The 17049-nt window shown below is 34.8% G+C and overlaps 1 protein-coding gene across 4 annotated transcripts in view; it reads right to left on the bottom strand.

Moving 5' to 3' along the window:
• The window catches only part of ARHGAP29 (Rho GTPase activating protein 29), a 67037-nt gene that overhangs the window by 15693 nt on the left and 34295 nt on the right, over positions 1 to 17049 (bottom strand). For all 4 annotated transcript variants that reach the window (XM_047870546.1, XM_047870548.1, XM_047870547.1 and 1 more), the window contains 8 exons: positions 15938 to 15986; positions 15171 to 15308; positions 14225 to 14289; positions 13450 to 13560; positions 13276 to 13356; positions 12456 to 12644; positions 11603 to 11740; positions 57 to 214 (listed from right to left, as the gene is read on the bottom strand). In XM_047870546.1, coding sequence (XP_047726502.1) covers positions 57 to 214; positions 11603 to 11740; positions 12456 to 12644; positions 13276 to 13356; positions 13450 to 13560; positions 14225 to 14289; positions 15171 to 15308; positions 15938 to 15986 — 929 coding nt within the window. The remainder of the gene's footprint in view (positions 1 to 56; positions 215 to 11602; positions 11741 to 12455; positions 12645 to 13275; positions 13357 to 13449; positions 13561 to 14224; positions 14290 to 15170; positions 15309 to 15937; positions 15987 to 17049) is intronic.

Here is a 17049-nt window from a genome sequence, read left to right as displayed (position 1 = left end):
CAGATAGAAACTTATTTTATCTTTTGAAATAATTTCATCTATACATTAATTCTCACCCATCAACTTTTTCTTCTTCAGTTGAATTTGTGGCCTTGACAAACTCACTGTACTCCTGGCCTGGGTCATAGAGTTTGGCGCTGTCACAGAGAGACTGTAAATTGCTTGCAAGGGAGGCTGCCTGTAGGTGTTGCATCTGGAAGAGGTTAACTGTTACCTATGGTCACAGAGACAAAAGGCAAAATAACTTATGCTATCCAGAATGCCTTGTAAATATACATTTATTTCAAGTGCCAGCACCAAGAAAAAGGCCACACTGGGAAGCATACAACACTGAACATCATTGTGAGCATATTATGTTGCCTGACTTTGGGCAAGGTCTAGAAAAAACAAACAAACAGATTTAATCCAACATCTAGAAGTAATCATTGCCGCAAAACTGTCTTTAAACTGAAAAGTTCAAATCTTTTTTGTCCCCCAGTCTGCTCCCTGAGTCAGGAACTTAAGTCCTTTTCTTCTGGATCCTCTATGGTAGCACAGTGTCCTAAGTGCTTTGTAAAGGGGAAATGACCAAATGAACGGTAATAGAAAGTGTCATTAGCCAAAGTCATACTGTAATTCTGCACATTTTCTGGTATTGCTCACTCAAACATATACGACTTCCAACTCCATGCCCAGCTTTCATCACCTACATCAAATTTTTAGTTATTCCAGGGTACATGGATTAGAGCAAATGTTTATGACAGCTATTCAACTAGAATTTACCTTAATTTCAAATAAGGGAAAAAGTTTCTCTCATATAAATTAGTAATAAATCTAAAATAAATTTAGTTCAGTGTAATTTTCTACCCTGTATCTTTTTAAAGATAAATTTTTCTTAAATGTACTTTAAAACAAAACAAAAAACAAAGCAAAACAATTCTTGTTCTAATTCTTTTCACTCTTCAAAGCCCATTGATTTGCTTAGGTCTTTAATGACTGACCTGGTCATTTCTCCTTCCTCTCAGTCATGTAATTATGGTCTTTATCCCATAACCTTCAACACTTCATAATTCAAGACAATTTTAGATATTCAGAAGTAATCCTTGATGTCCATGATATAACTTACAATTTTTCTGGGATATAATGTCATTTCTGTATCTTCTCTAAGATAGTGAGAGAACCTGTCTAGCATCTTTGTATCTCAAATAATTTGTCTTTTCTTGCAATCTCTAAAAAATGCGGTATGTCCTAGGGTGAAAATAAAATTTTTTAAAAAACAATTTGAGAGATGGTGTTGAAAAATAAGTCACCCAAGTTCCCAAGTTCTGCTTTTGATGGAGGAGAAGAGAACATAAAGAAATATGAGAAAGTCATGGTTCTTCCTAGAAAATAATATCTATATTCAAGAACTGAATGTTGGATTTGGTATATGTTTGGATCTGCATGTGAATAAATGCTAGTCAGAACAACTAAAATTGATCAACTAAATTGGTTCCAAAGAACTCTAGTCAATAAGAAATTTTTTTCACAAATATATGCACAGAACACCTTTATTATAACTGTCTCTACACATTACATGCTGTAGAGATTTTTGTAAGTTTGGGGATTTGTCCAAATTTGAGAGACTTTAACCTCAAAGTCTACTTCATACACTGATAGGTATTGCTCTCCAATTTTTCAGATGGGTTAATTCTCTCTTCCTAAATATATGCTACACTCTTTGAGAGCATATAACTGACTTAAATTTCTTTTATATACATAGTGGGCATTGATAAATACATACATGCTATATACAAAATTAAGTAACCTCTTATTTACATCAAATTAAAGGAAATCATAATTGTTGGATCACCAAATAGCATCATTTTTTAAGAGGTATGTAGACAAATATGATTATAGTTTGTGAAAGAGCTTAAAACCATGCTGTACGAAAAAAATCTGATTTGCGGGTGTTTAGTTTGAAAAAAAAAAAAAAAACCATCCAGGAAAGGAAGATAACAATTATCTTTAAATATTTAAAGTGTTATTCTGTAGAAGAGGGAGTATATCACAGTATAGTATGACCTGAAAAGGCCACAAGAAAACATTTTTTTCACTCAGTAGAAACATTATATTAGTTTTGGAGCTGTCACACCCAGGCTAAATAATCATTCAGCAAGACAGCACGGTATTTAAGAGCACAGGTTCTGAAGTCATTCAACCAAGTTCTATCCTAGCTTTACAACTTACATGCTGGGTGACCTTGATCAAGTTATTTGTAACCTCTCTAAGCAAATGCTTCAAAAAAAAAAAAAAAGTTAATGTGCAAATGAATCATATGGGGGATTCTGTTCAAAATGCAGATTCAGATTCCAAAAGTCTGAATTGAAACCTAAAATTCTGCATTCCTCACAGGTTCCCAACGTCATGAGAATGGGACTGGACCAAGGACTGCATTTTGAGAAGAAAGGTTTTCTAAACTTTAGTTTCTTTCCCAGTGAGACGGAGCTAAATAAAAAACAGTTATATTTACTTAATGGAATTGTGTGAGAATTAAATGAGTTACTGTAGGCCAGGAACTTAATACACTGGCAGGTGCATACTCAATTTTAGCTATCATTAGCTATTGTCTGAGGTGAAAAGGACTCTTTAAATGTAAAGGGTTGGCCTAAGTGACTCATAAGGTAATTTTGATTCCTGGGATTTTATAATTCTTTTACATCATTTTGTTAAAATTGACTCTATAAGTTAATCACATATTGATTGGAATTTGGTAAATGAATGAGATACAATTTTAAATACTCAGGAACATTTTATGGAGAGTTTCTGATTCAAATGGAATAGGTTCAATGCTCCCAGTCTCCCACCGAATTCTCAACTATCTGAAAATGCTGAAAAGTAAACAGTAGCAGGCAGATTGTAGAAAGGAACCACAGGTGTGCGTGGGTGGCTAGGTCGGTTGAGTGCCCAACTCCTGATTTCGACTCAGGTCGTGATCTCACAGTTGTGGGACTGAGCCCTGTATCTGGCTCTGTGCTGAGCATGGAGCCTGCTTGAGATTCTCATTCTCTCTCCATCCCCCCCCACCCCCCCCCCCCGCCTCTCTCCCTCGTTATCTCCCCCCTTCTGCTCCTTTCCTGCTCACGTTATCTCTGTCTCTCTCAAAATAAAGAAATAAACATTAAGAGAAGAAAACTACTAACCAAGGTATGAGCGGTCCAGTGCTATGCTTCCTGTATTTCTTTTGCTACTTGTTTCCCAGCCAATACTGAACTCCTATTCAAAGACATGTGACTGAAAGAGTGGGGGGAAACCTTCTGGTTTCTTTTGTACGTTTGTTTTCTCTTGTCCCCCAGCCTCAAAGCAAGTTCCAAGCACAAAGACGCAGTGCTGTGGCAGTGGTGGCAGTAGCAGCTGAGCAGACATCTAAAACGTGGAGAGGAATTCTCTATGATCAGATAAACTGTGATCTGAAGAGGGAGGGGTCTGAAATACCTGTTGTTTTTTGTCTTTATCCTTTTCCTACTTGACCCTCACAGCAGCAGAGTAGGCCTACTAGGTTTCAGAGCTAGAAAACCTGGAAGGGATTCCTTAGGAGCTGTGAAGTGAACCTAACTAGGTAGATCAAATGCTTGCTGAAATTTTTTAACAATAAACATTCAGTATAGGTTATAAAGTCACATAAGGTAATACTGGAAAGTGCAGGATATTATCCAAAATTACTTGTTAGAAGAACCAGGAAATCTCAATTGACAAGAGAAAAGACAATAAACAGACACTAACCCTGAGATGACTCAGGTATTGGATTATTAGATAAAGACGTTAAAGCAACTATTATGACAGTTTAAGTACAGGCAAACAATCTTGAAATATGGTAAGACTGAAGTCTCAGCAGAGAAATGGAAGATATTAAAAAATAAAAATTTACTACTGAAAAATATAGTATCCCAAACAAAAAAATTTACTATTTTGCCTGTATAGGAAAATGGAGATAACAAAGGGAAGAGTCCGTGAACTCAATGACAGACCCAATAGAACAACAATCAAGATAAAAAAGAGGGGTGCCCGGGGTGGCTAAGTTGGTTAAGCATCCAACTTTGGCTCAGGTCATGATCTCAAGGTTTGGGGGTTCGAGTCCAATGTTGGGCTCTGCGCTGACAGCTTACAGCCTGGAGCCTGCTTCAGATTCTGTGTTTCCCTCTCTCTGTCCCTCCCCCACTCCTGCTCTGTCTCTCTCTGTCTCTGGATAATAAATGTTAAAAAAAAGAGAAAGAAAAAAGATTAGGAAAAAAAAAAAAGATCCTCCAGCCCCTTAGGATAATAACAAAGGTCTAAAATTTGAGTCACTGAAGTCTCAGAGAAGAGGAGAAAGGGCTACAAAAAAAAAAATTTGAAGAAACAATAGCTGACAACCTCCCAAATATTCCAAGAGTCAAACTTGTAGATTCAAAAAGTTCAGGGAACCAAAAAGAGAACTTCAACAAAATTCACACTCAAATGAGTGTTGTTTCAAAATGCTGAAAACCAAAGACAAAGAAAAAACCTTGCAAGCAAAAAACAAAACAACCCCCCCAAAAACATTCCATATAGAGGGAGCAATAATTCAAATGACTATGGATTTCTCAAAGTATATAGATGTAGCATACATGTATCAACTACAACCCAAAGCAAGTAAAAGGGACTTACAGTGGGACTACATGCTTTCTACATTCCACTTGAAGTGGTAAAAATATTAGTTCTAAGTAGAAGAAAGTTTTTATAAACATGTCCCTACAGCAACCATTAAAAAAAAATTGTATAAAGCAATATAGTCAAAAACCCAATAAATCTAAATGTGGATAACAAATTAATTAAAATGTAAATGAGCATTTTAGGTAAATTAAAATATAACTCTAGGGGCACGTGTGTGGCTCAGTGAGTTAAGTGTCTGATTTTGGCTCAGGTAATGATCTGAAGGTTCATGAGTTCGAGCCCCACATTGGGCTCTCTGATGTCAGCATGGAGCCTGCTTCAGATCCTTTGTCTCCCTCCCTTTGCCCCTCTCCTCCTTGCTCTCTCTCTCTCAAAATTAAATAAACATTTAAAAAAATATATAATTGTAATACCTAAATAAAAATAGATTAAATCTTTAATATAGATTAGCTGTAATTCTAAAAAATTATCAATTTATCCAATATAAGGCAACAAAATGGAAACAAAGGGAAACATTAAGGTATAAACAGAAAAAAAGAGTAGGCCTAAATTTGAACATACATTTGCATTAAATAGAATGGTCTAAATATTTCACTTAAAAGACACAGATTATCAACAGATTAAAAAAAAAAAACAAGACTGAACTATATGTTATATAAGAAATTCACTGGGGCGCCTGGGTGGCGCAGTTGGTTAAGCGTCCGACTTCAGCCAGGTCACGATCTCGCGGTCTGTGAGTTCGAGCCCCGCGTCAGGCTCTGGGCTGATGGCTCAGAGCCTGGAGCCTGTTTCAGATTCTGTGTCTCCCTCTCTCTCTGCCCCTCCCCTGTTCATGCTCTGTCTGTCTCTGTCCCAAAAATAAATTAAAAAACGTTGAAAAAAAAAAATTAAAAAAAAAAAAAGAAATTCACTTTAAATATAATGAAACATAAGATAAAAACAGGGAGGCAAATGATAAGAGACCCTTAAATACAGATAACGAACCAAGGGTTGCTGGAGGGGAGGTGGGTGGTGGGATGGGTTAAATGGGTGATGGACATTAAGAAGGGCACTTTACAGAATGAGTGCTGGATATCATATGTAAGAGATGAATCACTGGGTTCTGCTCCTGAGGTCAAGACTACACTGCATATTAATGAACTTGAATTTAAATAAATAGATAAATAAAATGATAAAACTAAAACTAGAAGAATGTAAAAAGATATACCATGATAAAAATTACTGAAAGAAAATTGAAATACTTATATCAGTATTAAATAAAGTAGACTAAAAAATAAAATAAAAATTACCAGGATAAAAAGAAACATTTTGTAAGGATAAAAGGATTAATTTACCAAGAATATGTAACAATCATTAATGCACAAGCAACTGAGTTTCAAAATACATAAAGCAAAAACTGATACAACTAAAAATATACAATATGTTGAAGACTTCAAAACTCCTTTCTCTGAACAAACTGATGGTTACCAAAAGGGAGGTGAGTGGGGGTTGGGTTAAATAGATGATGGGGATTAAGGAGGGCACTTGTTGTGATGAGTATACTTATTGTATGGAAGTGTTGAATCACTACATTATACACCCGAACCTAATATTACACTGTATGTTAACTAGTGAATTTAAATAAAAATTTAGGGGCTCCTGGGTTAAGCATCTGACTCTTAATTTCAGCTCAGGTCATAATCTCACAGTTTGTGGGTTTGAGCCCTGGGTAGGGCTCTGCACTTGGGGTTCTCTCTCTCTCCCTCTCTGTCCCTTCCCTACCCTATATTCTTATCCCTATAGAATAAATAGCACCATAAACCAACAACAACCAATTGACATAAAATACCCGAGGCAACAAAAGCAGAATACATAGACATTTTTAAAAATATATGCATGGAACATTCACCAAGACAGACCATATCCTGAATCATAAAACAAACCACAATAAATCTAAGAAAATTGAAATTATACAAAATATTTCTGTCATTATAACACAATTAAACTAGAAATCAGTATCAGGAATATATCCAGAAAATCCTTAAACACTTGGAAATTAAACAATCAACTTCTACATTACCCATAGGTCAAAGATGAAGTCTCAAGGGAAATTAGGAAATATTTTGTAATGTACAAAAATAGAGCCATAAAATTCAAAATTTGTGGGATGTAAGCATTATTTAGAAATCTAAATACTTAAATATTTGTATTAAAAAAGTACAGAGGTCTCAAAGAACAATCTAAGCTTCCACCTCTAAAAAAGAAGAGCTAAAAGAAACTAAGATGAAGAGCAAAATAAACCCAAAGCAAGCAAAAATAAATGAAATTTTAAAAAGAACAATAGAGAAACCAATGAAATTAAAAGCTAGCTCTGGGATGCCTGGGTGGCTCATTCAATTAATCATCAGACTGGATTTTAGCTCAGGTCATTATCTCATGGTTCAAGCCCCACATCAAGCTCTGTGCTGACAGAGAACACTTGGGATTCTCTCTCTCCGCCCCCTCCCCCATGTGCCCCTGTGCACTCCCATGTGCTGTACTTTTGCTCAAAAATTAATAAATATTTTAAAATAAATTAAAAACAAATAAATAAAAGCTAGTTTTCTAAAAAAAAAAAAAAAAAAAAAAAAAAAAGCTAGTTTTCTGAAAAGGTCAATCAAAATGATAAACCTCTAGCCAGACTAACCAGAGGGAAAGAAAGAAAGCACAATTACCAATATCAGGAATCAAAGGATATCACTACAGCCTATTGAGACACTGAAAGTTTATAGAAAACCTATGAACAACTTTTTGCACATAAATTACACAACTGAGGTAAAAGGGACTGATTACATGAAAGCCACAAACTACCAAAAACCACCCCAAAAGAAATAATTAACTCAAATAGGCCTATATCAAAATAAATTGAATACATAATTCCAAAAAAACGGGGCACCTAGATGGCTCAGTCAGATGGCATCTGAATCTTGGTTTCGGCTCAGGTCATGATCTCATAGTTTGTGAGTTTGAGCCCCACATTGGGCTTAGCGCTGACAGCACAGAGCCTGCTTGGAATTCTTTCTCTCCCTTTGTCTCTGCCCCTCCCCTGCTCACTCTCTCTCTCTTAAAATAAATAAACTTAAAAAAAAAAAAAAAAGAAAGAAAGAAAGAAAGAAAGAAAAGAAAAACCTTCCAAAAATGAAAACCCTAAGCCCATTTACTTTCACCAGAGAATGCCACCAAACAATTGAAGAAATAACACCAGTTTCTCTTCCAGAAAACTGATAAGAAGGAACACTTCCCCATTCATTTTATAAGACCAGAATTACCCTGATATAAAACCAGATTAAAAAAAAACAATAGCAAGATACCAATGTCTTTCATTAAGAGAAGAAAAAGAAAAAAATATTCAACAAAATACTAACCAAATTAAATCCAGCAACATATAAAAAGAACAATGTATAACAACCAAAAGCAGCTTATCCAGGAATAAAAGACTAGAGATCAACACTCAACTATTAATATAATCCATCATATTAACAGACTACAAAAGAAAAACTGTGTTATCACATCAAATGATGCAAAAAAATCATTTGATAAAATCATCTCTTTTTTTAAAAAACAAAGACACAATTATAAATGTTTATAATAATTTAATTAGCAAACATTGCATATTTAAGTTTTGTAAATTGTATTTATACATTATTTGTTCTAAATATGTTCCTCTCCCATATTTAGGTGTACATGAAATAGTATATAAGGGTACCTATAAAAGAATTTAGAAAATATATACACATATATTAAATACATACTATAGCAGACAGATTTGCTAGTTTATGCTGTAATAAAAAACAATCCCAAAATTCTCAACAGTTAAAAAAAATTCTCTCTTCATGATAAAACTCTCTGCAAATTAGAAAAAGGGAAATTCCTTACCCTGATAAAGGGCATCATCAAAAGACCTATAAGCTATTATATATAATGGTGAAAGACTAAATGCTTTGCCCTTAAAATCCAGAATAGGACAAAGATATCTTCTGTCACAGCCACAGTCAGTGCAAAAAAGAAAAAGAAATAGAAGGAATACAGACTGGAAATGAAGAAATAAAACTGTCCCTATTAGTAGATAATATGATTTTCTATGTAGAAAAGCCCAATGTTTCTACAAAAAAAGTTCTAGGACTAATTTCAGCAAGGTTGCAAGATTCAAGATCAATACACAAAAATCACTTGTATTTCTGAATACTAACAATGAACAATTGAAATCTGAAATTAAAGAAATGTGTATGCATAGATACATACACATAAATTATATGTGGTATGTATTTAATCTATTTATTTATTTGTACCAATCACATTCACAATAGCCGCCCAAACAAATACATACATATATAGGTTTAAATCTAACAAAACATGTGGAAAACCTTTATGCTGAAAACTATAAAATTCTGATTAAAAAAATACCATGTTTCTAAATAAGTGGAGAGACATACTCTCTTCATGGATTGAACAACTCTATATATATTTAAGATGCTACATATACAGTCAATTCTTCCTATCTGATCTAAGGTTTAACACAATTCCAATTAAAATACTAGCAGGCTTTGTTTATAGATACAGACAAGCTGATTCCAACATTTTTATGGGCAAAGAATCTTAAATACTCACAACAATTCTAAAAAAGAATAAAGTTGAAGACTCACACTACCTGATTTTAAGACTTGATATAAAACAGTAATCAACATAGTAGAATTTGGGCCAAAGGAAAGGTACATATATCCATGGAACAAAATAGGGAGTCTAGAAACTGACCTGTAAAAATTCGGTCAATTGATTTTTCACAAAGACGCAAAGGCAAATCATTGGAGATGGCTCAATGTTTTCAACAAATGGTACTGAAACAAGTGGACACCTGTATTAATGCTTTTCATTTTCCATATTTTATAATGTTTTGATATCTTAAAAAGCTTGCTGGCTGGGGAGAGTCTGCTCCTCCCAGGGCTAACCAATTCTTAGCCCAGGGGTAGAGGGTGGAGGGGGCACATCTTTCATATACAACCTGAACAACCTCATTAACTAACTCTCATACACCAAGTCGATATTTTCTCCTGCTCTGAATCATCCCAGGGCTAGGTACAAGCAACTAGAGACCACCCCTATATCCCAAAGCACACTGGACTTATTCAAGCTAACCAATCCTATACTGCTTATCCTGATGTACCTTGCTTTTCCCTTGAAAACCCAATAAAGGCTATGTACTCAGCTTTCCCCTCACTCCTGCCTCTGCTTCCCCAAACCTGGCACTTCTGTGACCCTGTGTGGCACAGCATGTTCCCTTCTCTCGGGAAATGGAAGTAAGCAGTTCATCTTTCAATAACATTGACCTCTCCATGTCAGCATTCAGTCATTTCCATAAATTAAAACCCCACGGGTATAATTTTAATACATCTATATGCAAAAAAATACACCTCGATCTATACTTCATGCCTTATATAAAAATTAAGTCAAAATAGATCATATATCAATGTCAAACTATAAAATTTTTAGGAGAAAACATAGGAGAGAAGTTTTTGTGACCTTTAGTTGGGTGAAACACTCTTAGATATAATGCCAAAAGCATGACCCATAAAAGAAATTCCTAAGTTAGACTCCATCAAAATTAAAACCCTTTGTTCCCTGAAAGAAACTGATATATGAATAAAGTTTCAGACTGGAAGACAAAATATGCAAACTCAACAATAAGAAAACAAACTCAAGTTTTAAAAACTGGCAAAATAGAGATTGCAAATAAGTCCTTGAAAAGATGCTCAGTATCATTAGTCACTCCAGAAATACAAATTAAAACAACTACCACTACACACGTATTAGAACAGTTAAGATATAAAAACAACAACTGACAAGTGTTGTGAAGGATGCAGAACTACCGGAACTCTCGTATATTACTGGTTAGAATGAAAAATGTTATGGTCATTCTGGAAAACAATTTGGCAATTTCTTGTAACGTTAAACAGACATTTACCATACCATCCAGTAATCTCGCTCCTAGGTACTTACCCTAGAAATATGAAAACTTATGTTCACACAAAAACCTGTAAACAAATATTCATAGCAGCTCTATATTCACAATCACCCAAAACTCAACACAAATGTCCAACTGATAAATGCATAAACACTGTGGTACACTCATGTAACAAAATACTATTCAGCAATAAAAAGAAATGAACTATTGATCCATGCATAGCACTGCTGAATCTCAAAGACATTATGCTGAGGAAAAGAAGCCAGTCTCCAAGTTACATGCTATAGGATTCCATTTATATGACACTCTGGAAAAGACCCACCTATAAACACAGAGCACAGGTCAATATTTGCCAGGGGTCAGGGTTGGGTAGACAGTCTGACTACAAAGGGGCACCATGAGCAAAATTTTTTGGAGTGATGGAATTGTTCTGAATCCTGATTGTGATGGTGGTGGTTACACAAATTTATACATGGGTTACAGCTTGTGAAATGTATACCCAAAAAAGGTATTTTGTATATAAACTTTTAATAAAAGTCATTTTAAAGAGGCAAATGAAAATATTTGAGGGAAGGATACTTTTTTCCCAAATAAATCACTGGGTTCAGTTTTAATATTTAGTTTATGAAAAATTTGAAGAATAGATCTTATAGTACTGATAGAAGTTTCAATGGTCAAATCCATTTTGTCAACCAAGTTAAGAAAGACAGTGGCTTAGAGGCATGTTCAAACTCTCAGACTTTAATTTTAATTGGACAAATCATCAATCCATGGGGTGGCTGTCCAGATAAAAAATGTAACTCAAATCATATACTGCTATGAAAAACTGAAAATCAATTTTCAAACTCTGTTTCATTAATCTCAGAAATTAAATCCCTTAAGAATCATGACCCATCAAGCATCGCACTCCCTTCTGCAGATATTTACTCTTTTTTGCCCCTGGCCTTCAAAATACTGAAAGAAAAAAAAACTTACAGCTTTAAGGGTAAGATCACACTGAAAAACAAGTTTCTGGAGTTGTGTTAAAATTTCTCTTTTGGTATTTTCTAGATCATTTCGTCTCTCTTCAACATTTGTCACACAAACTTTGTAGAGTTCATTTGCTTCTTCTACCTTCAGGAATATCACAGAAAAAAAAATAACACTGACCACTAGAATTTACATTTTAAAACAGATACATATATAATAAAACTCAATTTAAATAATTGAAAAATCTTTTTATACAAAAATTATGAAATAATCTGTTTCAAAGAGAATATTTCTAAAGATAACAATCTGTTCTGGTCAGTGATTCATGGGCACCTGACTTTAATGGACAGTCAAGTAGGACTTACAATTAGTGTACTATGTACGAAATACATGTGTACTTCTATTTAACAGCCTTTTCTATTTACAGTCACCACTTTCTTTATAATCTTCTTATAAACAATATAAAGTTCCAGCCTAGCTTTGCTATCAGGTACTGGAATCAGTATACATATACACACAGTTGCCTAAAAGTTGAACTTCCTGAATAATCAAGTCAAAATATTAAACTACTGCTTTCTCTAAGATACTTTTTCATAAACAAACCCAAAGATTTAGAAGGTAGGCAAAAACCTCTTAGCATACTGATTCTCAGCGTGTGGATCCCACCACCAGCAGCAGCAGCATCACCTGGGGACCTGTTGGAAGTGCAAGTTGCCTGGGGCCAATCCTAGAGCTACTCAATCAGAAACTCTGGATGGGGGGAGGAGGGGGCAGTAGCCTGTTTTAACAAGCCTTCCAGGCAATCCTGAGCCTTAGCAGATTATTGCTAATTCAACTTGCAAACAAAAAAGATGATTACTTTTTGAAGAGCCTCCTCTTCCAACCTTCGCTTTTTTTCTAGCTGCTTGTTGAGATTTTTGACTACTCCACCACTTGAGCACAGATGCTCCTCTTCTGCACGAAACATGGAAGATTTTGCTTTTTCGTACTCATCCTGACGTTGCATGCATAACAGTTTTGCCTTTTTAAGAGCAGTCTCTGTTTCAAGCTACACAGAAAAAAAAAAGACTATTAAATGCAGAATAAGAAACCCTAATGTATAAGCTTCTTTAGCATATTCAACAAGCTAATTAAGACAGCATTTTAGAAAAACTACAGAGTAAGATGCATCTTCTACGGTAGATGCTTATATACTGCAGATGATTTTAGATATTCACAAATAGGTAGATGAAACTCCATCATAACTTATTTTTTTGTTTTTGTTTTTTAAATTTACATCCAAATTAGTTAGCATATAGTGCAACAATGATTTCAGGAGTGGATTCCTTAGTGCCCCTTACCCATTTAGCCCATACCCCCTCCCACAACCCCTCCAGTAACCCTCAGTTTGTTCTCCATATTTATGAGTCTCTTCTGTTTTGTCCCCCTCCCTGTTTTTCTATTATTTTTGTTTCCCTTCCCTTATGTTCATCTGTTTTGTCTCTTAAAGTCTTCATATGAGTGAAGTCATATGATTTTTGTCTTTCTCTAATTTCACTTAGCATAATACCCTTCAGTTCCATCCACGTAGCTGCAAATGGCAAGATTTCATTCTTTTCAATTGCCGAGTAATACTCCATTGTATATATATACCACATCTTCTTTATCCATTCTAGATGAAACTCCATTATAATACTAACCATTTTATTTTGTTCCTGTTTCCAAAGTTCTTTTATTTCTTTCCTTTGTTTTTCCATTTCATTTTTCCTCCCAAGTAGAGGCTGTCAAGAGCATTTTAAAAAAAGGAAAAAAAAGCTGTTATCTAAAGGTATGCTGTTGTTAAAGAAATGTGTATTACACATATACATTTTTACCTGCACAAATTTGTTGGCTTGGAGTGCTGCGATTGTTTGTTGCAAAAGGTGACTGTTTTTGATATCACTAAGAAGAGCACTGGTAAATAGAGACTGCAATGGCATAAACTCCTAGAATTCAAAATTGAAAAGTAAATTTGCCAATAGAAATAGCACTAAAGTTCTAGATCTCCCATTACTCTTCTTCAGAAGGAGAAATTTTAAGTTTAGACTTTTTTTGCAGAAAAACTAGTCATAAATACGACTATATGAAAAAAATACTGAAGAATATTAATTATAAAACTAGGTAGCAAAACTAGGGGCTAACAAGACAATCAATATTTGCATAAAATTGTGAATTTCCTCATTTTTTTCCATAATGGGTATCCATGTAAGTTTAAAAGGATTTTAAGTCTAGGGGTGCTTGGGTGGCTCAGTCAGTTTCGTGTCCAACTTCGGCTCAGGTCATGATCTCATGGTTCATGAGTTCAAGCCCCGCATCAGGCTCTGTGCTGACAGCTCAGAGCCTGGATCCCACTTCGATTCTGTGTCTCACTCTTTCTCTGCCCACACCTGCCGCCCCCCAGCCCCACCCCCCCAGCCTGTGCTCTATCTCTGTCTCTCAAAATTAAATAAATGTTAAAAAAAAATTTTTTTTAAATAAAAGGATTTTAAGTTGAGCATTTCATTTCTTTCCTATATTAACTACACAATTTTCTGATTTTGAGAGGCACTATCAGTAGCTCATCTGGGTAACCTCTTAGTACAAAACTCTAGGAGTTCACTGAACACTTACCTGCATTCCAATGTTACTTCTAGTTGCCTCTGCCAACTTGACAATATTTCTAGTGGACTCCAATTCTGAAAAGGTCAAAGAAAGTATTAGAAGGTAAATTAACTTATTTTTCCCTTCTATACTCTAAAATTATTTGTAATTCCCAATTTAAAGAGTGAGCACACATAGTAGTCTGCATCATATGACACTGTGACTCTTAACCAGAAATGCTCATGAAACCCACTAGGAAACTTTCAAAATATAGTTGCTTGGCCTCAATTCTTAGGAGATGTGACCTAGGCATGTGTATTGCCCTTTTATAAGGCTATTCAGGTGATTCTGATGGGCATTCCCTATAAAGGGCAAATAATGTGGTAGAAAGAGCACAGGCTTTGGGTAAATCCCATATTCTTCCAGTTACTTATATAATCCTAGATAAATCTGCTATCTGACCTTAGGCAAATCACCTGTCTTGTTTGCCTGAGCTGTAAAATGGGAAGAATTCTTTTCTTGCCTTCTTTCCAGGGTTTTGGTAAGGATTAAATGAAGTACAGGATGTGAAAGTATTTTGTCAACTGAAAACACTGGGGAAAAAACCTAACTATTAAGATGTTTCCATCGCCTGTGCTCATACACCTATTGTTGCTTTTATTTCTTTTAACCATATTATCTGATTGCAATTCTTTTCACCCACTGAAGTATGACTTCCTTAAAGTCAAAGACAGTATACTATTTGTCTTTGTGTTCCCAGATCGAGTGGTTGGCCCACAGTAAAGTTCAGTAAGTACATTTATTGTAAGAAAAGTCTTTCCTATTTCAAGAAGAGAAAATGGACAATGATTTTATTCACTACAATGAAACAGCTACTAATTTGGAATCATATTAGTCATCGTCTGTAGAAAATGAATTGTGAACAATTTAGTTCTTACACTCCAAAGTTAATCAGATGCCCTAAAGGGCAACTCACCCAAGTTAAGCTTCTTCTCAACCCATGAAACTATGTTCTTGGTATATTTTGACCACGTTTTAGCATAAGACAAAGCCAATTCTACAGAATCAGTGTTCTTTAATAGCACGCTGTCTAGCTCTATGGGAGAAAAATTTCCTGAAAATAAAAATACCAAGTATATATTAAATATCAGCACATAACTCTAAACAAAGAAGCATTCAAATCCTAAGATGTTCTTCAATGAAAACTGTTTTAAAAAATTTCAAGTGGCAAATTTAGACATAAAGGTCACAGTTCAAATTTAAAATGGTTTTAAATTATAATGTATGTTTTATTCTTAATATATATTCCTATTATTCATCAAGTTACAAGCCCTATAGAATTTTTTTAAGTTTATTTATTTATTTTGAGAGAGTGAGAGAGAGCGGGGGGTGGGGGCAGAGAGACAGGGACAGAGAGAGACTCCTAAGCAACTCCACACTGTCAGTGCAGAGCCAGATGAGGGGCTCAAATCTGAGATTGTGACCTGAACCAAAGTCGGACGCTTAACCAACTAAGCCACCCAGGGGCCCCAAGCCCTTTAGAATTCTTGACCAGTCTCTCCATTATCTATCTACTGTAGCAGGTTTTTTTCCCTTAAGTATTTATGTAAAGTTTGACACATCAGTTTGTGTTAAAAATGAACACTTTAGGTTACCAAGCAAGACATTAAGTAACCCAAAAACACTTATGAAAAGTAATCGCAAAAAAAATTTGACTAAGATTTTAAGTACCTCAAGCATTACCTTTTTCATTAGATGAGTCCACCGATTCCACAGAAACATTTTCAAAAGACTTACAACATGGAAGAAAACAAACTTAAGATTAGAGCAGAAGCTAACAGATTTTTGCTTCAGAAACTTTTCATTCTGATTTGTTATGTGACATAATTCCTGTTAAAGAATGTCAAGTATTTAGAACTCAAAGGGCTTAAGAAATCTGTTTAAATGCTATGACATCTTATAAGAATTGTATACCTATTTACAACTGCAGTTCTCAAGATCTAAGAATAAATAACCTCATTGTTTGCTAACAGCATTAATTAACATTAATAAATCCAATCAAAACATACAATTCTGCAAATTTTAAAAATATTAGGAAGTTATAGAAGCAATCTAAATATTTATATTGTCACTTAAACAGAACACAAAGACCTGCTTCTTCCAGCCATCTTTTACCATTTTATCATATAATAAGCATTTCTCTGAAGGTCTAGTGAACAGCTTAGTGCAGAATGTTCTATGATGATGGAAATGTTCTGTATCTGCACTGTACAATAAGGTAGATACTAGTTACATGTGGTTATTTGAGCATATGAAAAGTGGCTAATGTAAATCAGAAGTATATTTTTAATTTTACTTAATTTAAATTTAAAGAGTTACATATGGCAAGTGGCTACCTTACTGGACAGTGTAGGAAAACACACCTACCAAAATTGTGAGATCTTAAACAAATTTGATCTCTTTGGTTGGGCAATACAGACCATGCAGGGATTCAATGCAAAAGGGATTAAAGAGACTGGGTTTGAAGTCCAGCACTCACTTAGTAGCTGTAGGACACCGGGCTCAATATTTAAGCTCACGTAACTTTGGTTTGTCCTCTGTAAAATGGGGATAAGAACACTACTTCCCTAAGGCTACTTTAAGGATTAAGATGGTGGAGGCTGAGCACAGTGCATAGTACATAATAAACAGCATTAAGTAAATGGCAACTAGTATTTAAAGATATTTTTCAAAACTCTTCACCAAAGTAACTTTACTTTATGATTAGAATTCTATCATCATGGACCTTTAAAGCTCAATCTCGGTTTAATTAAAAACTGCAAAAAGGAAAACAAGGTACAAAAGAAAAAAGGAAA

Source organism: Prionailurus viverrinus, chromosome C1, assembly GCF_022837055.1.
Source record: "Prionailurus viverrinus isolate Anna chromosome C1, UM_Priviv_1.0, whole genome shotgun sequence".
Taxonomy (NCBI): Eukaryota; Metazoa; Chordata; class Mammalia; order Carnivora; family Felidae; genus Prionailurus; species Prionailurus viverrinus.
This window is presented reverse-complemented; position numbering and strand designations above follow the sequence as displayed.